The sequence below is a fragment of the Crocuta crocuta genome, unplaced genomic scaffold, assembly GCF_008692635.1.
Source record: "Crocuta crocuta isolate KB4526 unplaced genomic scaffold, BGI_CrCroc_1.0 scaffold344, whole genome shotgun sequence".
Classification (NCBI taxonomy): Eukaryota; Metazoa; Chordata; class Mammalia; order Carnivora; family Hyaenidae; genus Crocuta; species Crocuta crocuta.
The window spans coordinates 2,197,278-2,219,534 of record NW_027533081.1 but is presented as its reverse complement, the minus strand read 5'-3'; the positions used below and the strand labels follow the sequence as shown (position 1 = coordinate 2,219,534).

General features: G+C 53.4%; 1 protein-coding gene across 8 annotated transcripts in view; it reads right to left on the bottom strand.

Annotated features, from left to right (window-relative positions):
• Positions 1-22,257, bottom strand: part of TANGO2 (transport and golgi organization 2 homolog) — a 36,518-nt gene that overhangs the window by 14,158 nt on the left and 103 nt on the right. Inside the window, exons 1-5 of one of the 8 annotated variants that reach the window (XM_077745823.1) lie at positions 16,672-16,798; positions 16,013-16,168; positions 11,097-11,274; positions 10,343-10,439; positions 1,278-1,366 (exon numbers count right to left, since the gene is read on the bottom strand). In XM_077745823.1, coding sequence (XP_077601949.1) covers positions 1,278-1,366; positions 10,343-10,398 — 145 coding nt within the window. In that variant the 5' untranslated portion in view covers positions 10,399-10,439; positions 11,097-11,274; positions 16,013-16,168; positions 16,672-16,798. Of the gene's footprint in view, positions 1-1,277; positions 1,367-10,342; positions 10,440-11,096; positions 11,275-16,012; positions 16,169-16,671; positions 16,799-21,507; positions 21,532-21,926; positions 22,210-22,257 lie in introns of those variants that run through there. The other 7 variants (XM_077745822.1, XM_077745830.1, XM_077745824.1 and 4 more) reach the window with 7 other exon arrangements.

Here is a 22,257-nt window from a genome sequence, read left to right as displayed (position 1 = left end):
CACAACCACCCAACCAGTGTACATAGGAGGCCCTCTGTGGAAGTTCCACAGTCGAGCTTTTTAAAAAATTTTTAAGGGTTTAAATTTTTTTTTTATTTTTAAAAAATGTTTTATTTATTTATTTTGAGAAATAGCAAAAGGGACAGAGAATCCCAAGCAGGCTTTGGGCTGTCAGCCATTGGCCACTGTGGGGCTCAAACTCATGAACCATGAGATCATGACCTGAGCCAAAGTCAAGAGCTGGATGCTTAACGGACTGAGCCACCCAGGTGCCCCCAGTTGAGTTTTTAGATACTGTAGGCAGAGCAGGGCACACACAGGCTCCCCAGACCCCTGAGGCCACCCACTCAGCCCACTGGGCACCTGAGCACCCCTGTCAGCTCTGCCAGGCTCTCTCATGCTTCCCTGATGCCTGGCTCACAGGCAGACGGGCCCCTGGCCTGGCCAACACCTGTCCACACCTTTCCAAGTAGACCCCTGCCTGCCCCATGGGCAGGAACTGCACTCTGTCCAAGGGGCTCAGGGAGGACTGGCAGGAGACATGGTTGTCACCTCATGGGAACTCCTCATGCAGCTTCCATCTGAATGTGTCCCAACCAAGCCTAGGCTCCCCAAATTCAGGCCAGTTCTGGAGCAAGGGGTGCTGATGTGTAAACAGAAATGAGTGCAGTGTGGAGCACCTGGGTGGCTCAGTTGGTTTAAGTGTCTGACTTCGACTCAGGTCATGATCTCGCAGTTTGTGAGTTTGAGCCCCATATCAGGCTCTGTGCTGACAGCTCGGAGCCTGGAGCCTGGAGCCTGGTTCAAATTCTGTGTCTCCCTCAATCTCTGTCCCTCCCCCACTTGCACACACACTTAAATAAATATTAAACATTCTTTAAAAAATACGTACAGGTATATGCACAGTCACACAAGCACACATGCACACAGCTAAGATGCTTCACAGACTGAGTGTGAACCTGCGCTTCATACAAACCCAATCACACGCCCACAGCGAAAAGATGAATCCAAATAAAATCAACTGATCCTTCCAGCTACTTTTGTGGGAATCCACGACACATGAAACCACATGGATGGTGCTGGATAGACAGTTCCGGGGCTGGATGCCCTGACGCTGGGTCCAACCTGGGACCCTGCCCCATGAGACCAATCAGTGTTCACTTATTCATTCTGCATTTACACTGGGAAGCAGCACTTGGTTTAACACTGGTTAAAACCACTTGGGGGCACCTACCTTCTGCCATGTTGTGGCCACCCCCCTGGGAGGGAAAACTCACCACTGAGGACTTCATTGTTGTTCCCCCAGAAGTCTGCCAACTTAGATGGTCTGTGGTAAAATTCATCCCTGTTGGCTGCCAGGATGAGCCTGAAAGAGAAAGTATGACTAAGGGTCTCAGGGGAAAACAGAAAAGCCAGGTTTTGTTTCTCCTGTTAACAAAGAACTTGCCTTAGTAGCAACATAGGCAAGTCATAGCAAGGACAGGAACCCTCAGGAGACAAAGTCAGGGATGGCACCAGACAGCGGTATTTCTAGGGAGCCTTTGGGCAAGACTGTGCCCCAGGGCCCTACCAAAGAAATGAGGCAAAGGCACATATGCCATCCCACTCTGCATACTCCTACCCACCCAAAAAGGGTGGCAGGACCAGGGCCTGTGCAGGGGAGGGCCCTGAGCAAGGCACTGAGCGGCTGGCACCAAGCACGTCCCAGGTGCTCAGGTGGCAGAGGTACACCCCTCTATCCATGTGTTCCTTCCCCTGAGGCCACCCCCAGTGAGCCCGCGAACCTCCTGGAAGTGTAAGCATGCCTCTAAGAAGGGCCCTGGGGACGCACGTAGCCGGCAGCCAAGCGCAGGAGCTCTGGAAGCTGCTGTCCAGTGTTCTAGGGTGTTTGCGGAAAGGAAGTGCATAAGTTAGGGATTTCTGCGTTTCTCTAGAGTTTTTCATTATGAATCAAACAAGTATTTTGTTGGCAAGTAGAAAAGATGCCAATGTTTTCAAAAGACCTCTAGTTTCAAGGTGAGAAAACAAAGTTTCTAGTCGGCTTTGCCATTTAAAATATAGTAAGAACAAAGACAGTGACTGAGTGGGACAGGTCCACCCCTGCCACATCCACGAGACAGAACTCTCGGTCTAGGAAGTGACCGCCAAAGGATCCTGAACACCATGGGCAGGTGCACAGAGAACGCGGAGCCAGGAGCTATGGCTCGGCAGCCTGTGGTCACGCTAGGGCTCATCTGTGGTCAGATCCTAAAAAGTTTCCAAAAATAATTTTGTATTGACTCTTAGATTTTTATGAACATTTGCTTGTGGTAAAACGTGAGTTAACAAAGAAGTTCATAGAATTGAAGGTGAAACTGGCACCAGCACCACATCCCAGGACCATGGACAGGCCTTCATCCTGTGCACACAGAGGGTGAGCCCCCAACTCTGCACCTCCCCATGCAGCCCTGTCACAAGCACCAACATGGCCAAGGACAGTTAGATGGCCATCAAACTCTCCAGGTCTGCCCTGGGAGTCTCACTACCTTCAGGACACCTGTCTGGCCTGTGGTAGCTCTCTATCCTGACACAGTGCTCCAGGTCTCTGGGATAAGCCCCTGCGGGAGGAGGTCACTGTCCCTGATACGAACCCCAGCCACTCACAAACAACCCTCTGCAGCTCCCCCTGCTGGAGCCCAGTTCCAGGCTGAGGGAGATGGCCTTAGGGAGAAGCCAGCGGGGCCTGGAGCCCTGTGTCCTGCCACATCTGCTTTGTCCCTTTCTCCCGTGACTGAATTTCAGATCCGACCTGGCTGCCAGCCACAGGCTGCTTCTGTGGGCCGGGCATCCCACCAACGCCTAGGTGGAGGTTGTTTCATGTGGTCAGGAAACAGTATTCCCCTTCAGACACCCAGCATCCCTCCTCTGCTCACTCATCCTGATACCTGTGGGGAGAGGGGGCTGCAGAGGCCAGGAGGCCGGGAGGCCAGGGAGGAAGCACCTGAATTAAGACTGATGCTGTTGGCTTCTGGTTCTGATTCTTATGTAAGTCTCCAGAAAAGGAAAAATTAAGGAGAGGGAGGAAAAAAAGAAAAAAAAAAAAAGCTGACTGAGCAGAACCTTCTGTCCTAAGATTCTCAACTCCTATTTTTAAATGTGGAGCAGTGACATGCATTTGTTATTAACCAGGAATATTAACTGCTGGGCTATTTTTGTCACTAGAGTCGCTATTTAGCTGGATTGCTAGTGGTTTGCTGGGGATTTCATTAAATACCTAATTCGGAAACATGTGGGTGTGATGAGTACCCACATCAAGACTCCAAGTAAGAGAAAGTATTCCCTCACTCGCCACTTCTGGGCACTGCAATACCAATAAAAGTCTATCTGTGCCACAGCACCCAGGGGCAGGGCACATGCCAACCACAGCCAGGGGCTCTGAGGACAGCAAGTCACCCATGGTTTTGTTTTGTTCTAATAACTGAAACCACTAATTATTCACCATCAACGGGCACTCCTCACCCTGCTACCGAGGGTGTCTGTGCATCACCTGGCTGTAGGTCTGTGCACCATCTGGAGGTATAGGTGACACCTGAGGGGGTAAGCCTGTGCACTGTCTGGGGGTGTAAGTCTACACACCATCTGGGGAGATGAGTCTGCGTACCATCTGGGGTTAGTGTGCACCATCTGGGATGATGGAGTCTGCTCACCATCTTGGAGGGGGGAGGTGTCTGCACACCATCTGGGATGCTAGAGTCTACACACCATCTGGGGGGTAAGTCTGTATACCATCTAGGGGGTGAGTCAGTGCACCGTCTGGGGGAGGTGTGTGTACCATCTGGGGGGTGAGCGGTGCACCTCTAGAAGCTGAGTCAGTGCACCATGTGGGTTGGGCCTGTGCACCATCTGGGGGGGTGGCGGTGAGTCTGTACACCATTTGGGGACAATTTAGTGCCAGGTAGCAGGTGCATGGGCAAATGGCCTAGTGATGTCACCAGCAGTGATGAATCCCATAAAGTCCCCAGAAGGATGGGACAGTTTACCCAGCAGCCCCTAAAGACTGGAGCCAATAGGAGGAATTAGCTCTTGAGTCTAAACAGACATTTTGATAAAGATGGTGGTTAGGTGATAGCCTGGATAGTGTTACCTAACAAGGAGTGTACTGGTTTTCCATGTGGCCTAACAAATTGCCACAAACACTGTGGCTTAGAGCAACCCCTACTTCTTATCTTAGTCTGCAGCCAGGAGTGTGGGCCTGGGTACAGGGTATTCTGCTCAGAGCCCCCTGAGGTGGCCCTCGAGGTGCCAACCAGCAGGGTTTCACTGATACTCGGCATCCTCCTTATGTTCCTGAGGTTACTACAGAATTGCCATCTTTGGCCAGGGTCCCACTCAACTCCTGGAGGCCACCCCCAGTTTCTGGCCATGGGTCCCTCCAGGCAAAGCAGCTAACCTCTTCAGGAGGGGCCTGGTCCCATTTGGGGGGCTCTCCTGATTGGGTCAGGCCCACCCAGGACCACTCCCATTTGATGAACTCCAAGTCAACTGATTAGAGACTTATATCACATTGACAAAATCCCTGCACATTTAGCCCACGGTCCCACACACAACCAGGGGAATGAATGACACAGGTGTGTACAGCAGGGGCAGGAATCTTGGCGGTGCTCAGCCTACCACACGGGTTGTGGGAGCTCACATTTTACTTTGCACAGCTTGTAGGGTATGACTGTTTTTTTCAAAGAGCACATACCTTTTTACAACCAGAGAAATAACTGGAATCTCGTGGGAATACAGCTGCCTCTATGGAGCAAGGTCACTTGGGACCCCAGGGCAAGGCTGTAGCTCCCACAGAAAACTTCTAAGTCAGCATCTCACAGGTTGTTAACATAATTTCTTACCTGCTATGCTCCCTGCTGGAGTGCTGCAGATATCGGTACTAAAATTAAAAATGAGCAGAACCAACAGGCACTCAGACAATCCTCACACTGGGTAACTATCACCAAAAAATGGAGGTTCCAAGTAGCAGGTAACAACAGGCATGGAAGGCAGAGGCTGGGACCACCCAGGGGAATCACACCCCTGGGCAGGGGCCATGATGCACCATGCCGGGAGGAACCTCAGAAGAGAGCGACCCCCAAGGAGCCCACCTTCCCAGGGCCAGCTCAGCACCAAAAAGACAGACAGGGAGGCCCAAGGGGGGGTCATGCCAGGCAAGTGCCTGGGGGAAGGGGCCAGTGGGATGGGATGTGACATGGGGATGGCCGCCACCTCTGGAGGGTTGGGCACCTCCAACAGCGAGATGCAGGGACATGGTAGATGGGAAGTGTAGACCATGGGATCCCTGACACCAGGGCCCAGCCCAGTATCAGGCCTGGAGATGTCTGCAGAAGGTGCCATGTTCACATTCACTCTCCTGGAAGATGCTGAGCTGGCTCCCCCATCCCTTCTTCAGCCCCCTAAGTGCCCTTCAGCAACAGACTGTAACTGCTACATCTGGGCAGACAGCCCCCAAGATGCACGCTATGTAGTGGGCCACACTTTTGTGGGGAAGCAGGTGATAGGATGTTTGAATGAGGCCCAAGAGAAGGAGAGATGCTTCTGGAGCCATGCCTTTCATAGCAGGTCAGCAAAGTGGCAGATACCAGCACCTTCACTGTGGCCAGTGATGGTAGGCATGAAAGGGACAGGCTCATCTTTCTTGGACAGACTCCTGGGAAGCCAGAAAACACATTCCCATGAGATCAGCATCTGGCAGTGGCAGAGCCGTGGGTGACACTGTCTGCAGCATCAAAAGTGAGGCTGTTTTCATCTTTTCTTACAGCAGAGAGGAAATGTTTAAATTAATATTTATATATACAGTTGACCACTGAACACAGGGGTTAGTGGCACCAATTTCCCTCCCTGTACAGTCAGAAATCCACATATAACTTCTGACTCCACCAAAACTTAACTACTACTGGCCTACTGTTCGCCACAAATGTCACCAATTACATAAAGTTGATTCACACGTATTTTATATGCTATGCACATTACATACCACATTCTTAACAATAAAGCAAGCTACAGAAAATAAAGGAGCACACACTCTTGATCGAGGGGTTGTAAGTTCGAGCCCCACATTGGGTGTAAAGATCACTTTAAAAAAAGAAAATCTTAGGGGTACTCGGCTGGGTCAGTAGGTTAAGCATCCGACTTTGGCTCACGTCATGATCTCACAGTTTGTGAGTTCAAGCCCCACGTTAGGCTCTGTGCTGAAAGCTTGGAACCTGGAACCTGCTTCAGATTCTGTCTCCTTCTCTCTCTGACCCTCCCCTGCTCACGCTGTCCCTCTCTCTCTCCTAGAAATAAATAAAAATATTTAAAAAAAAAAAACATTAAAAAAAATTTTTAATTAAGAATCTTAAAAAATTAAGGAACAGAAAATACATTTAAAGTACAGTACTGTACTTAAAAAAATCTGCATATAAGTGGACCTACACAGTTCAAATCCATGTTGCTCAAAGGTCAACTTTATATGGCAATAATGGCCACCATTCCAACTGCAAAAGTCCACTTTGAGGCGTCTGGGTGGCATCTGATTTCACCTCAGATCATGATCTCAGTTTGTGAGATTGAGCCCCACACTGGGCTCTGCATTGGGAGCATGGAGCCTGCTTCTCTCTCCCTCTCTCTCCGCCCCTCCCCTGCTTGTGCGTGCGTGCACGCGCGCGCACACACACACACACACACACACACTCTCTCTCTCTCTCTCTCTCTCTCTCTCAAAATAAACAATCATCTGATCTTGGATCAACACTGCCTGCAGGGATGAGCTTAACCTACAAATAAAAATAGGTACTTCCCACTACCCTGAGGGTCAAGAGGCCACTCAACACGAGATGATATTGAGGGTGCCCAAGAGAGCACATGAAGCATGGGGTCTTCAGTGGGTCCCAGCCCTGTGTACCAGCTTTGTGGGCAGTAGAGTCCAAGTGGACAGTGGCCCTGGCTTGTCCGGCTTGGTGCAAAAGGACTTGGTCTGTACAGCACGCAATGATGACACACTGAAGATATAACTCTGCCACCAAATGGGACACGGCTGACATGGCTTGGGAGGCCTACTGTATGGCCATCAAAAGATCCTCTAGGGAACCAATTTGGCAGTTCTCACAAAGTCAAATACAGAATTGCCATATGATCCAGCAATTCTACTTCTGGGCACACACACAAAAGAATGGAAAGCGGGACTCGAACAGACACTTGAACACTAATCTCCACGGCACCATTACTCACAACAGCCAAGAAGTGGAAATAGTTCAAGTGTCCATCAATGGGTGGATAAAAAATGTGGTCCATGCATACAATGGGCCGTTACTCACCCATAAGAAGAAAGAAGATTCTGACACATACTACACCAGAGACCTTGAGGACACTATGCTACGTCAAATAAGCCAGTCAAAAAAAATATTATGATTCCACTTATATGAGGTCCCCAGAATAGTCCAGGTCATACAGACAGAAAGTAGAACTGTGGTTGCCAGGGGCTGATGGGGGCGGGGGGGTGGGGAGTGATAATGGAAAGTTAGTGTTCAGTGGAGACAGAGTTTCATTTGGGGACAATCAAGAATTCTGGAGACGGGGCACCTGGGTGGCTTAGTCGGTTAAGCGTCTGNCCCCCCCCCAAAAAAAAAAAAAAAAAAAAAAAAAAAAAAAAAAGAATTCTGGAGATGGATGGTGGAGATGGTTGTACAATAACGTGAATGTACATAATGCCACTGTACTGGACACTTGTAAATGGTTGGAACAGCACACACTCCCATTCCTGCCAGTTAGTAGATGGGGGGAAGATGAAGACACAGCAGTGGATGTTAAGGCGGCAGGCAGAGGCTGGTGCATCCCAAGCCAGGACAGGCATGGCTAAAGCAGGAGGGAGCCCAATGGATGTTAAGGCGGCAGGCAGAGGCTGGTGCATCCCAAGCCAGGACAGGCATGGCTAAAGCAGGAGGGAGCCCAAGTAAGGGGCAGTGGGCAGGCCTTGCTGGCCCAGATAGCTCCTGGCAGCACCGCACAGCCAGAGTGTCCCCACCACACTGATGGCCTCAGAACCTGGCCTGTTCCCCATTTCACTGCAGGCACCAGGAGCCTCTCTTTCTTTCTTTCTTTCTCTTCCTTCCTTCCTTCTTTCCTTCCTTTCCTTCCTTTCCTTCCTTCCTTCCTTCTTTCCTTCCTTCCTTCCTTCCTTTTAATGTTTATTTATTTTTGAAAGGGGGAGGAGGTGGAAGGGCAGAGAGAGAAAGGGAAACACAGAACCCAAAGCAGGCTCCAGGCTCCGAGCTATCAGCACAGAGCCCAACGCAGGGCTCGAGACCACAAACACAGGATCATGACCTGAGCTGAAGTCAGATGTTTAACCAACTGAGCCACCCAGGTGCCCCTCCAGGAGCCCCTCTAATCTCTGAGGAGTCCAGACTCGGCTCACCAGGCATCTCCTCGCTGGCCCTGCTGCAGTGTCCCTCCCGAGGCAGCCCCCTCCTTGCTCCTCCAATCCCTTTCTCACTTCACAAACGTACAGAAACACAGAAACCAAGCACAGGTACCTACAGCCCACCCATTCTCCTGGGCCACACAGCCCCACAGTGAGAACAGGAGCAGCCACTGGAAGCCCTTCTTGCCTTCCCACAACTGGGAAAACACCAGGTGTATTCAGTCAGTCACCAGAGGTGGCATATGTAGTTTTTGGCCTAGGGCTTTGAAATACACTGGAGATAAACACTGAAGCCATCTTGAATCACAACCCATGAATTGCTATGAGGGCAGGTCTTGGCAGTGATGCACAGGTCCTGAGCAAAAGCAAGAGACCTCCTTCCTCCTCCCACACTTGAGGGAGTTTGGAGGTAACCTTGGGAAACAGCATATGCAGTGACGCTGCCATGAAATCTGGAAGTAACAATATAGCCAGCAACAGACTCAGCAACTGTCAGGATGCTGTCCAGATGTGTGAGAAATTCTGCACTTGTTGGGTGGAAGGAGAGTTTCAATCTATTAGGCCTCAGCCCCAAATATGCCCTTCATTGCCTCCTCATGATAAAGGAGCTGAACTTTGTGGCTCATACCATATTAGGTTTTATCAGTAGAGGGCACTGGAGAGACATCGCGGGTGGAGAAGCTTCTTTTCCTGGATGCAATGTGTTTCCTCAGGACATTCCCACAACACGTGTGGCTTCTCTAAGATCAATCCAAATACATGTGTGGCTTCCCGTGTGTACCCAGTGGCCAGCACCTTCTCCCCAGCATCCTCTTCCAACAGTTGCCAGCGCCCTAGAAGGCCAGCTCCTAGCAAGTTCTGCTGCCAGGGCACCCCAGAGATTTCTTTGCTATCCAGTATGCCATGGCTGTGCCTCTCCAGCAAGGTCTGAATCTCAGCCTGGGGGTGGAGGACAGGGCTCTGTCCAGGGCATTCCAATCCTGTGGCAGTTAATAATTCTGCCTGTTACACTTCCCTGTTACACTGCACCTGGATCCCACCCACTGGCTGTATCCTAACTCATACAGCTCATTCTGCTGGGGGCTGATCAGGGTCAGCTCCAGGACTCTGGCCTGGCCCCGCTGTCCACTCCTCTGCATGAAGGGAACACTGGGCACTCTTCATTCCCCAGCCCCTGGCCTAGAACGAGTTTCATTCAGCACACAGTCAGACAGCATGGTGTCTGTGTAATTTCGCAATGTGACTCAAATCTGAGAAGTGAGTCAAAATGGCTCAAATAATTCCTGGTACAGATTTTAAAGCAATGAACACTTCCCAGGCAATTGTACCGGGGATCAGTTTCAACTGTCATTTTTCATTGTGGGTTACTTCTCGGACTCAGCCTGGATAAACTTGGATGGATTCCCACTGGGGTGCCCGGGGAATGGAGGGAGGAGGGGGGAGAACTGGATCATATCTTGCCACCTCTGGCCTCAGTTTCCTATCTCCTCTACTGGTCTCCCAGCTTCCCCCCACCCCCCGCCCCGATCCTCATTCCCCAGCTCAGGACTGACAGACCCTGCGTGTTAGCACCAGCACCCACACTTCCCACTGGCAACACAGACCAGCCAGTCCAAACTGGGCTTTTGCTCATCATCATGCCAGCTCTGTTGCCCCTGGTACCCCTACAGAGACCACAGAACTGCACCCCCACCAGGCCCCACATTGCTCCCTGTCCTGTCTGCACAGTGACTGTTAGCAAAGCCTCCGCACCTTTGTACGTCAGTTCAGGGCTCCTGCCAGCGAGTGGTATTCCCTGCTGTGTCCCACACTGAGTGACCATTGTTGGCCAGGCTGTACAGCCAGTCCCCACGCAGGCACTATGCCAAAGAGAGGACAGCAGACACAGAGCAAGGGGGTTACCTGTATGCATTTTTGGAAACAGGGCGAGGATCGAACTTAAAGAAGATGATACACATGGGTCCCTGAGAGCAGCTTTGTTCACACGGGGTCACACAATCTGTGGGAAAAGGAAAAACATGCATTGAGGAAATGGCAGACAACAGAACACTGCCCCCCCACCCCAAACCTGCAGTGCTCCCTGGCCCAGAACAGAACCACCTCTGTGATGTCCCTGACCCTCACTGAACATAGCAGAACCGTGTGCCAGACACTGTGACACTCACCAGCATCACATGACCATCTCCCTAAATGTTCACACCTATCAGCACAGGTCAGACCGTCCCCCGATGCCTGCACTGCTCACTGGACACACCACGGAAGAGTGGCCCCGGCAGTAAGAACAAGAACCACAGGTGCAGTGAGGGGGCGGGGGGCAGTAGGTGTGCACCCTCCCACATCACACCTGAGTGGCTCTGTGGTTTGCTCCATGCCCACCACCCAGATTGATCCCTCCCAGCCCCTGGAAATGGAACCAATTCCAGCCCGAGCCCCTCAAGGCAGGGCTGCATCATATGTGACTGGCCCAGGGAGGCTCTGCAGCAGTGACCACAGCAGGCCCTCAGCACATGCTCTCCACCATGACAGCACAGACAGAGCCCAGGGACCCATAGGACCCTGCACACCCCACATAAGCAGGTGCAGACAAGAGGCAAAGCAAAATGCTGGTGATAAGGACATGCATCCAGGTGCTGGAGAGTGGGGGCTTAGCACATACCCTCGCATACACAGGCCCTGTACCTGGGGACCTCTAGGGCCAGCAGATCTTCTCCCACAACCGAGTTGAGAACAGAGATGAGATCCTGAGGCCACTGACCAAGGACGAGGTGACTGTGAGGGTCCTAGTCCTGCATGTGTGCATGAACCAGGGTACCGCTCCAGGGCAGAGCCAGCTCCTACAGCCATGAAATGGATAGCAAAGAGGCTGCATAGATGCCCTGGCCAAAAAGATGTCCCCAGAAGAACCTCACGAGCCAGGGGCGTGAGGGAGTGTTCAGTGTATGTGCATGTATGTGAGGCCTCAAGGTGTGTACACATATATAAGTGTAAGGACATTTCTGCGTATGCATGTGTGACTGTGTGCGTGTGTGTGCCTAGAGGAGGCGACAGCTCCAAGCGCACTAGCCTGGGGCACCCTAGGATTGGGGAGGGGTGGCGCAGTAGCCTGTCTCCCAAGAGTGTTAAGCACACAGTGCCTACTAGAGCAAGGTCTGGGCTCTGCCTGGGGTGGGGGAGGGATCACATCTGTAATGAGTTGGCCCCCAGCTCACAGAGAAGGTAGGATGAGATGCTTGAACCCTGCCCATCCTTGCTCCAGGTTTCAACACAAACCTCGAACACTGCCTTTCCTGCCCCTCTGCCCCCAAGCCTCGGAGCAGCCACACAGGGGAAGGGACCAGTCTGCTGTGAGGGGCACTGGCACAGTCTGCCCCTCAGGCATGGGAGCAGCAGGAGTAGGCCTAGGAGGGCTCCAGCTCACTGCCCCAGGCTAGGGTCCCCACAATCCACACACTCCTGTTCTGAGAGAGGCCTCCCCAGCCATGAGGGTGGGCAAGTGAACAGAAGAGAGCTTAGAGACCCCCTCTGATGCCAGTGCAATTGCTCCCAGTTCTTGGGTCTACGAAGTAAAACATTTTCTGTTTCAGGATTCACAGAAGGAAGCTCCCATTACACCGATCTGCCATCTAAGCTGTGCCAGCACCCAAGGGTGGGAGGGTGGGTAGACAGTTGGCAAGGGATCTGGCCACAGGAACACAGAAGAGCCAAGGAGGGGCCAAAGCCTGAGGCTGGCACTATGGACACGACCACAGCTCAGAGCCACCTGTAGGTCCTGGTGTGGATGACACCATGGTGTCCCTGTCACTCCATTCATTTCTGCTTACTGGTCTGGCAGGGTTGGGAAGGGAGGGGAGGTGCTCAGCAAGGAAGGAGCCATTCTGCTACTGTCACCACTGGCTCCCACAGGCCCTCGAGGGTTCCCCACAACTCAGCCCCGAGTTCCTCCCAGCCCCCAAAGGTACAGACATCAGTGATGCCTCAGGGGAACAATCCGTCTTCAGTAAAGCCCTTGGCTGTGCAGGTGAGACGTCACCATGGTGACCAGTGCCACTACAGAAGTGCAGGGTGCTGGGAGATGTACAGCTATGTGGGATGGGCTGCTGGCCACTGGCCCCCACAGGACAGAGCCAAAGGCAGTGTCTGATGTAGAAGAGGGCTCCGAGGTGACAGGAGCAGGCTGGGTCCCCACCCTTGGGTGCCCTGGTAGTGCCCACCAGGGCCATCATCCTAGGGCCACCTGATATCGATACTGTTGGAACCAATCCTTCTAGTAAAAACAACTCAAAATGCCTAAAAGAATATGGAAACATCTTAAAAGCAGCCAAGAACTAACAAAGTCATGCAGGATTTAGCCAATATCTCAGAGAATGTGAAGACCCAGAGAGGAAAGAAAGCAGAGTACTCTAGCTTTTCCTGTCCTGAGGCACTGGCCCAACTGGCAAACTTGACTCTGGTGACCATGAAGGTAAATGAGACTGAAGACAAGGCCCAGGGCTGCCCTAAGATGGGAATATAGTAGAAAACCCTTCCCTTCCCTCCATCCTCCCTGGGTGAAACTGGGACAACGGCAATGCTCCTAGGGTAAGGGTGGGCAGTATCCACAGCCACCCCAGGGGACCACAGGGACAGCACGCAAAAGTGGAGAGAGTCCCTCAGAAGCCACATGAGGACAGCTGGTCCACACTGGGGGTCCAGGGATCCTCCTGCCAAGACTTGGTTTGAGTGGCTCCCACACTGGTAGTGCCCTCAGGCACCTGGCATGCCAAAGTTCTCATTTTCATGCTAGACCTCTGAGAAGTCTCACACATCATTCAAGGACAAAGAGGAGACAGTCAGAAAGAACCACACAATGAAACAAAGCACCATAAGTAAGAACCAGCGGAAAGCGATCCCCACACGTCTAGTAAACCAACCGCACTGACTGCAGAAAAAGCTTGAGAATATTTGCAGCAAAAGTGCATGAGAAAGAGTAAACCAGGAGGTTCACAAAGCACTGGAAAGGACTTTGAGAATCAGAAGCTATAGTAACCATCCATAAAACTCAGCAGTGGGGACACCTGGGTGGCTTAGTCGGTTAAGCATCTGACATCAGCTCAGGTCATGATCTCACAGTCCACAGGTTCGAGCCCCGCGTCGGGCTCTGTGCTGACAGCTCAGAGCCTGGAGCCTGCTTCAGATTCTGTGTCTCCCTCTCTCTCTGCCCCTCCCCTGCTTGCTCTCTGTCTCTGTCTCTCAAAATAAAATAAAGACATAAAAAGAAAAAGATTTTTAAAAAAGCATCCAACTCTTGATTTGGGCTCAGGGCATGATCTCACCATTTGTGAGTTTAAGCCCCGCACCGGGCTCTGTGCTGATAGCGCAGGGCCTGCTTGGGATTCTCTCTTTCTCCCTCTCTGCCCCTACCCTGCTCTCTCTCTCTCTCTAAATAAATAAACTTAAAAAAAAAAAAAGAAAAGAAAACAACAACCTTAGGGGTGGGTTCAAAATTAGCAGATTAGACACAGCTGATGAGATGGATTGAATCGTCCAGGATGCAGTACAAGGAGGTAGGAAGCATGTGGCAACTCCTGGGGCCCTAAGTGTCCCACCTGCTAGGTACACCTGACAGGCACCTGCTACATGGCCGTGGCCCAGCACCAAAGACACAGGCCTTCTCACCTCCAAGGAGTTGGTCTCTCCCACAAATAAGAAAACTCCAGACGAGGCCAACTGGCACTGTCTATTTCAACCAGACCAACCACGGTCAGTGGGGGAAACCCTACCAGCCCATCGCTTCTGAAATCCCACCTACCCAGAGCCCCAAGACAGAGGGCTATTGCGAGGGTTGCTCCGCCAGGGACATGCTGCCCCACCAGGGACAGGCAGCTCTGGGTTGTCAGAATAGGTCATCATGCTGGCCTTGGCCTGCTGTGCACCTCTGGGCTGTGTGCCCAGCTATACAGCAAGGCCATCGGCCGGAAGTAGCTCTGGCTACAGAAGCTCACAAGCCAGAAGCAGAGCCTTCCAACTTGGCTGCAGGACCTCACCAGCCTGGCCAGCCTGCGGGGGTAGCAGACCAGCCCTCCAGACAGTGGTAGCGGGGAGGCTCTGTGGTTGGAGGAAAAGCCACTGATGGGTCTCTGGGCAGCCTGGCGCCAGAGGTGTGGGCACAAAGCCCAGGGCTGCGGCCTCGATGAAGACGTGGTCATTGGGAGGGAAGGACCAGAGGAAAGCCAGCCCCTGGGGAGGGGACCATCAGGAACTGCCTTTCTCTCCAATCCCTCACCCCCCACTCAAGCCAGGCCCGCTGCCCACCGGCCCCACCCCTTCGCGGCTTCACTTCCCACCACCCCAGCACCCTCCTTCACCTAGGCAGGTCCCACGGGTGCAGGGCCCTTCTCCCAGCACACTCCCTCCCAGGCCCTGGTGAAAGGCTCCCCGACACTCTGCTTGTTGGGCCACCTTCAGGGGTGACTTTCAGGGCTCTCAGAGCAAGCTCTGGAGACAGCCACCACAGGCTGGGCACAGGGAGGCGGGAGGCTGGAACTGCCAACAGTGGCAAACAGTATCCTGCCCCTGTTGCTATATGCCTGCCTGCCTGGCAGCTCGGGGCACTAAGAAAACACTGCTCTCCCCTTCCCCCCGTTCTGAGGCTGGCACCATGGGAAAGAGATGGGGAAGGGCTTCAAAAGACCCCACCATGCCAGGTGGGGCTGGGGCTCATCCATGCTAGGTGGCTTCTCTGCTTGTTTTGGGGAGCTTACCCTCAAAAGACAGCTGAGCTGGTAAAATGTGTAAGGGAGGGTAGTGTCCTGGGCAGAAGCATGCCTGGCTTTCTCTGTGACATTTCTGCCCCACTCGTCCCCACCTCTAAGAGGCATGCAAGCCCAAGACTTCGTGGAGTGTCTGCATGCCCATAGCAGCCCATAAGCCAAGGCTTACCCCTGAGAGCCAGGGCAGCCCACAGCTGGAGGAAGGGACAGACAGGAGGGTGCTGAGGGGTCCAATTAGGACCCCGTGTGCCTTGGCAACCTTGGGGGGGCCATCTGATGCTGTACTCAGCGGGAAGGAGCAGGCACATGTGGGTTGCTAGAATCAAGTGGGCCTTTAGACCCTGGATCTGCTCCCAGGAAGCCCCCCAGAAAGCCAGGACACCCCCTCCAGCACTGTACATCTCCACTGCCCTGGCACATCCACAACCCCTCCACCCGTCCACATCACAGAAATGCTCAGAAGCTGGCATGCCCACTGCAGCAGCTCTGGTAGCTTCACTGTTCACCCAGTGGTCAACCCACCTGGTGACTGGCGACAAAAAAGTTACCGTGTCCATACACGGTCCCACTGGGGGTGCTGTCTCACACCTGCCACACACTCAAGGGTACAGCCGGACCTCAGAGCTGCCCACGGGGATAGAAGATCCCAGATGGTGGCCCAGGCTGTGGAGGGGAAGCCATGTGAGCAATGAGGGTAGAAAGTGGATCCTATAAGTTGGCCAACCATTCTGACAAGTGTCCAAACACCTGAATGGCACAGTGACTGGCGGAGGTGGAAACAAATCATTTCATGCTAATTGTGTGCACCAGAAGAGACACTTACTATGGCCGACTGTTCTGTAAAGAAAACTAGGGGGCTGGGCCCCACTGGTGAGGAGGTGGCATCAGCAGTCAGTCACTCAAGCTTCAAGCCTCCGGAGCATCCTCACCATGGCTTCCTGGCGATGCCACATTCCACAGCTCATACAGACTCTCATCACTGCACAAGGCAACCAGGCAATCTTTATCATAACCAAGATTTCACATAAAACGCTGACCTCCATGAGCATGGCCAAGACATTTCTGTTGTAAAAAACTACCCAGGACTCTTCTGGTATTGAATAGGGTCAAGGTAAAGTCCTGTGGCTACAGAAAGAACAGAAAGGCTGCAGCTCTGGAAGTATGTTCTCTCTGATGCCAACCGACAAAGGCCCCCAGCCCAGGGACTGTGACTCAAGGCGTGCAGGTGCATGAGGCTGTACTGAGAGCAGCACACCCATACCCTGCCTCATACCTGCCCGTTCAGGCTCAGGCTCCCACTGTGTCCTTGGCCTGCTTAGGAACAGCCCTGTGGAAGGAAGCACCGTGTCCACTGGGGTGACAGCCTGAGGGTGCACCTCTGCCCCGTCCTCCCACTGGAAGTTTGGGCGGATCCAAGATAAACAGCTGTGTAACCCAGGCCTGCGCTCTCTGCATACCCCTGGGGCCCCTCGACACACCTACCTGATCCCCAGCCTGAAGGACCTACGAGGTGTGGGGCAAAAGCAAAAAGTTTGCTTCAAACCAAAGCCAAGGGCTTCCCTTTTCTCTCTGAAAAAGCCAGAGGAAGTCTTCTCAGATCATAACTCCTGCTTTACCCTGCCCTAGCCACCTGAGAATTCTGCAAAACCGGAAGAATGGGTCATGAGTTCCGGCACCAGTTATTCTTAGCACACAGTGCTGGCTGCTAGGCACGGAAGCTTTCCAGGCACTCCCAGCCCATCTGCTGATAAGACTTTCTAGAGTTCTCTGCAAGCTCCATGCTGCCTGCTCACCTGCTGCCTCTGAAGCCTGCCCCCTCCAGCTGGGGCCTCCTTCCTCCCCTGTCTCCCAGGAGAACTAACAGCACTGTTAGTGCAGTGCTAACTGTAAGTTAGCCAAGTGCAGGCCAAGTGCAGCCAAGTGCAGCCAGATAAGGCCAAGTGCAGCCAGATAAACTCCCTCTTTTCAGAAGAACCAGGCCCCTCAGTCCCAAACTTCACTCCACGTGGCGGCTAACAAGAACATGACAAGACAACAACTCAAGCGGTCAGGCAGACAGTCTGGCCAAAGATGGGTCAGGGCCACATGCCAAGAGATGTAGTGACGGCTGCAGTGGCTCAAGTAAGGGCTATGTGGGGACAAGGCCTGGCGCCTGGACTGATCAATGGTGAAGATCTACTTCCTTAGCCAGGGAAGGCAGGTCAGCAACCTCATGGAGGCTCACTGGGAGAGTAGGCAAGAGGGGCCCACGGCCACACTGACTAGACCTCACTGTCACTGCCAGCCCAGACCGGGAAGGACCCGGCAGGGGGATGAGGCAGACCTCAGTACTGCTGGGTCCCCCATCTCCCTCTTGTGTACTCCTGATGCCACACAGCTGCCAGTCCCATGCTGCCTGGGGGCATCACGCACTGACTGTGACAGCCATTCACCCCACACCGACCAGGACCAGCGCCTCCAGCGTTTGCACCAAGGCTTGTCCCCTTCCCTTCCTCCTGGCCCACCTGTCCTCCCACGTCTGCTCCGCTCTCATCCGTCCCCAGCCCAAGGCTCCAGGCCCCCTGCAGCCACAACCAGAAGCCCCCAGGGGCCAGTGGAGGCTGTGGTTGTGGTTCCCACAGCCAGGTTACCCAGGAGCACACTCTCATCTGGAAAATTTCCAAGTATACACATTCCGCAAGAACCCCATATCTGGTCAGCTATATGCTTCTATATTTTTCTCAGCAAAGTATGGGTGTGTGCTGTGGGGTTATCATACACACGGGACCCTGCTGCTCTGTCCTGCTGACTGGCCGTGCAGGTCTGTCCTCACCGAGGGGCCACCACCCCCAGCCTGCTAGCTGCTGCACAGCTTTCCCAGGGGACATGTGCCTTCACTCCACCTCTTTGCCTCTGCCTGGTGTTTCAGTCCCAACAAGTTTCTATCCCCTACAGAATGTCACAGGGGGGCCCTGCGCACATGCTGTCCAAATGAGCTGAGGAGGGTACAGAGACCCAGGAGGCGGAATGGCTGGTGAGAGGATGATGCTCTGAGGTGAGCCCAACTCTCTCCAAATATCCAGCACAGGTACCACCTGCTGTGCAAGGGGAGTGTCCCGACCAGCAACATGATCTACCACCCCTCCTGAGGGAAATAGCCTCACCATGGTTTCACTGGCAAATCCCTGGGGCTGCGCATCTTACACCCACCCGTGCCTGTGTCCACAAATCACTGATTTGGGCCCAAGATCCTGGGCTTCTATTGCGCTGATCTGTAGTGAGGTACACGTGGTGTTGCCAGGCTCGCAACCGGTCTGCTCCAGGAGCTGCAAATATTGTCTCCCTGTACTGCCCTGCCTTGTAGCCTTGCCTGCGGCACTGCCTACCGGAAACAGTCTGTTACTTTACAGCAAGTTTTCCCACTGCTGCTGCAGAGCGGCTACCCTCCCTGTCCCAAAGTTAGAGCCCGTTGCCCTTGCCTTCCTTGTACGGTTGTATTTTGGCTTAGTTCTCAGGTCCGCCTGTGGTCTGCTCCGGTGGGTGCTGGGAGGTACAGATCCGCTTGTTTCCCAGCTGCTGGGCATCCATCCGGTCCATGCTGGGCTTTCCTACCTCGCCACACCCCAGACACCCAGTCCCAGGTCTCTGCAGGGCCCTGTTCACTCACAAGGCCTCTCAGCTTTGGCACATGCTCTGGTATCTGTCTGGAGAACAAGTCTCCCTCATGGCTATTCACTGAATCTTCTAAAACTCTAACAAATTGTGCAGGGCCATGCCCCACCCCTGCTCACCACACCTGGCACTGCACAGGTACCAGTGTCCAAGAAGCGACACAAGCGAGCCCCATGGCAGACAGCATACTGCTCAGCACGTGTACAGAAGCCAGAAATAAGCAAGACTCATCCATGAGGACAGAAGTCAAGGCCGGGCCACCAGGTCTGGGCAACAAGAGGGGACACAAGGGGACATCTGGGTACTGGCATAGCTTCTTGACATAGATGCTAGCTGTGTGGCTGGGCTCACTGTACAACCCACGCAGGGGCTCATTTAAAACACATGCACTCTTACAGGCAGGCTGGCGTGGGGAGGAAGGAAAGGCCGAAGAAGAAGCTGTTTGTTTATGAGAGACTGGGCAAGAGTGGACCTGGCCCTGGCTCAAATCCTTCAAAGCAGGACCCAGTGCAGGTGGGCTGCTGTGAGTTCTGCATGACACACCACCCACCGGAGCAGAGAGCAAAGCCATGCCTGACAACCAGGGTGCCAGAGGAGGGGAGCCTGAGCCCTCCGTGGACTCGCTTTCCTTTTCAATTAAAAAAGGTCAACAGGCCTCTGAATGGAAGGGAGGCATGCTAAGCCAGAATGCAGCAAAGGATGATAGGCATGTACATGAATGAATTGGAAGGTGTTCTGGCCTCGACACAGAGCCGAGGGGGCCTAGACATTCGGAAAAGTGAGGCTCCTAGGTCACATCACATCGGTCTCCTACCCGGCTGGCTGCACACATTACCTGGGCCCAAGAATCTGCAGCCCTATTTCACTCTGCCAAGCACTTCACACAGTTTGGGATACATTTTTAAGGCTAGCCAGCCTGTCTATGTGTTCTTGAGAGGTCATGCAGAGGACAGGGGCCCTCTGGCTTCACGTGGCAGGGCTGAGGAGCCAGACACTTCATCCTCGCCCTGCGCGGCCCCGGCTATCACTGTGGCAGCCCCCAGGGCCAGAGCTGGAAAGCATGCACTGCTCTTTTCGCATGATGCGTAATGTCTTCCCAGCAGCTGCCAGCAGAGGAGGTAAACACACATGGGAACACAGTGTTGCTGTTCTGGGGGCCTTGGCTGCGAAAGCCCTGACGTCTGTAAATATTCTGAGCAGCCGGCCCACTGCAGCACCGCCCCCCTGCTCAGCAACTGAGACTCTACAATCTATGCTTCGTCGTTCTGGCTGAGTGGCATTTCATGGTGACAAATTTTCCACAGGGATACTCTCCCTTAAGGTCTCCACAATGCTTGGGGAGCACTAATTCAACCAAGTGTCACTGTCCCTGCATTCCAAAGCACCACACCAAGTGTCACTGTCCCTGCATTTCAAAGGAGTGACACACATGACGGGAACAATGAATGTTAAAAAAAAACCCTGGACAGGGCAGCCTCTGTACCTTAGCCCTTCCTGCCTTCCCCACAAGCCAGGGACCAGCCCAGCCTCACAGTGGCCCTGCTGCCCCATGCTTAATAAAGGACAAAGGGGTATTCTCACTAACCCCTCAAAAGATTAAAAGAGGGTGAAAGCAAGCACTTAAAGTTAGTGCAGACCTGAAGACTTTCACAGATGTACCCTGAGTGTCAGTAGCCACCAAGAGATGGTGGACAGCCTTTTTCGCCTTTAAGTGTGCATACATCATTTTTGCAAATCTAAAAAAGAAAAGTGGAGAGAGGAAAAAAAAAATGTCGGCAATGATACCCTGGAAAGGCAGCTCGGTGTCCTGAGACAACCTTGTTTTCACCAAGTCCATCCCCCAAACCCCATGGTCTGGACCAACAGATTCCATGACACTGCCCTCACACACAGACATGTCACCAAAGGATGGACTCAGTTCTCACACATTTGGTGTGTCAATGACAAGTGTGGCACCACTTCTAAAAGCCCTCCCAGCCTCTCTGCCATGGGGCATTTAATTCCAGACATACTCTGGAGGCCCCTCATTTCTCCACCAGGGATGCCTTCAGAGAGCTCGCCCTCTGGTGCAGAAGCCAGACACAAGAACGAGACCCCAAGACACTGCACAATTACATCCACAGTGAAACATGACCAAAAAGCCCACAAAATGAGGTCACAAAAGAAGCATAGGGCAGTAACAACAGCTCAGGGAATGGGCAGCCAGGGCAGAGCTGATAGACAGTTTCCTTCATTCAGGGAAGGCTGTTTTCACCACATATTCAAGCAGGCAGTGGCAGCAACCCAGTCAGAGTGGCCTACAGCCTGTGGACACACCAGTAACATGAAGCCACAGGACAGGGGCTAATGATCAAAGGCCACAGAGCAGCCCACCCACCACACAGGAGCACTATGATCCTGGAGAGGAGGGGCAGAGGCTCTACCATGTCCTCCTGCCTCCACGCCGCCAGACAGGTCACCCAAAGCAGGCAGGATCCTGAGACAGTGGCCCAGGTGGAACAGAGGCACTGGAACCTGGCCCTGGCTCTGAGTGACCTTGGAAACACCACTTGCCCCTCAGCATGAGTTTTCTTCGCTGCGGACAGCAACCAATCAATGAAGATTTGCCCAGAAAGGTTGCCCAGAGGATTAACAAGCCAGTTTGAGAAGGCATTTTCAAAATGCTACCTGCTGTAGGCACCCCTTATAGCTGCCATCACACCACATCTGCCTCATGGAAGAGAGCTCTGAGCCTAAACAGCAGCAGCAAAACAGCAGTCAGCAGATTAGGAGCAGGATGCCAGGTCAGGCCCGAACCCAACATGTGATTTCCCTGCTGGAGGAAAAGAGCTGAGGCTCAGGGACTGGTCCAAGGGCAGACGACTCTAAAGCTGTGGCCCAGAGGGAGGTCATGAAGCACCTGACACGCTGCAGTCGGGGTACGGGGTCTGAAAGCCCAGCACCAGGGCCAGCCCTTGCCCTGGGTGCAGCCCTGACCAGCCCCTACCCCTTAAGTCCTGGGAGATGCTCTGACCAACTCCGCCACCCCAGGAAAGGAGTGTCCAAACGCAGGGATGACCCAGCACTTGCTGCCTACTCAGACATACATCAGCTGTCACCTGGCTGCCCCGGAGCAGGCCACGTGGAGGTGGCACCGTGACTCAGGGCTTCAGGGCTGAGGCCGTAGCCCACCCACCACGTAGCTCCCAGCTCCGCCAGTCTCTGCTTCCCTGCAGCGAGACCGGCCCTGCCTGCCAGCGGACCCGGCTTCCCATTCTGGCAGGGATCACTAAAAACGCCTTCCAGTAACGCATGGGGCGCTTCGTCCGGCTTGGTTTAGTCTCTCAGGACCCAGCTTTGGATTTCCATTCCACGCCTCGGGAAGGGGAAACAGGGCGGGGAGATGCGGCCCCGCTCGTCTTCTCCCTACCAGCGCCC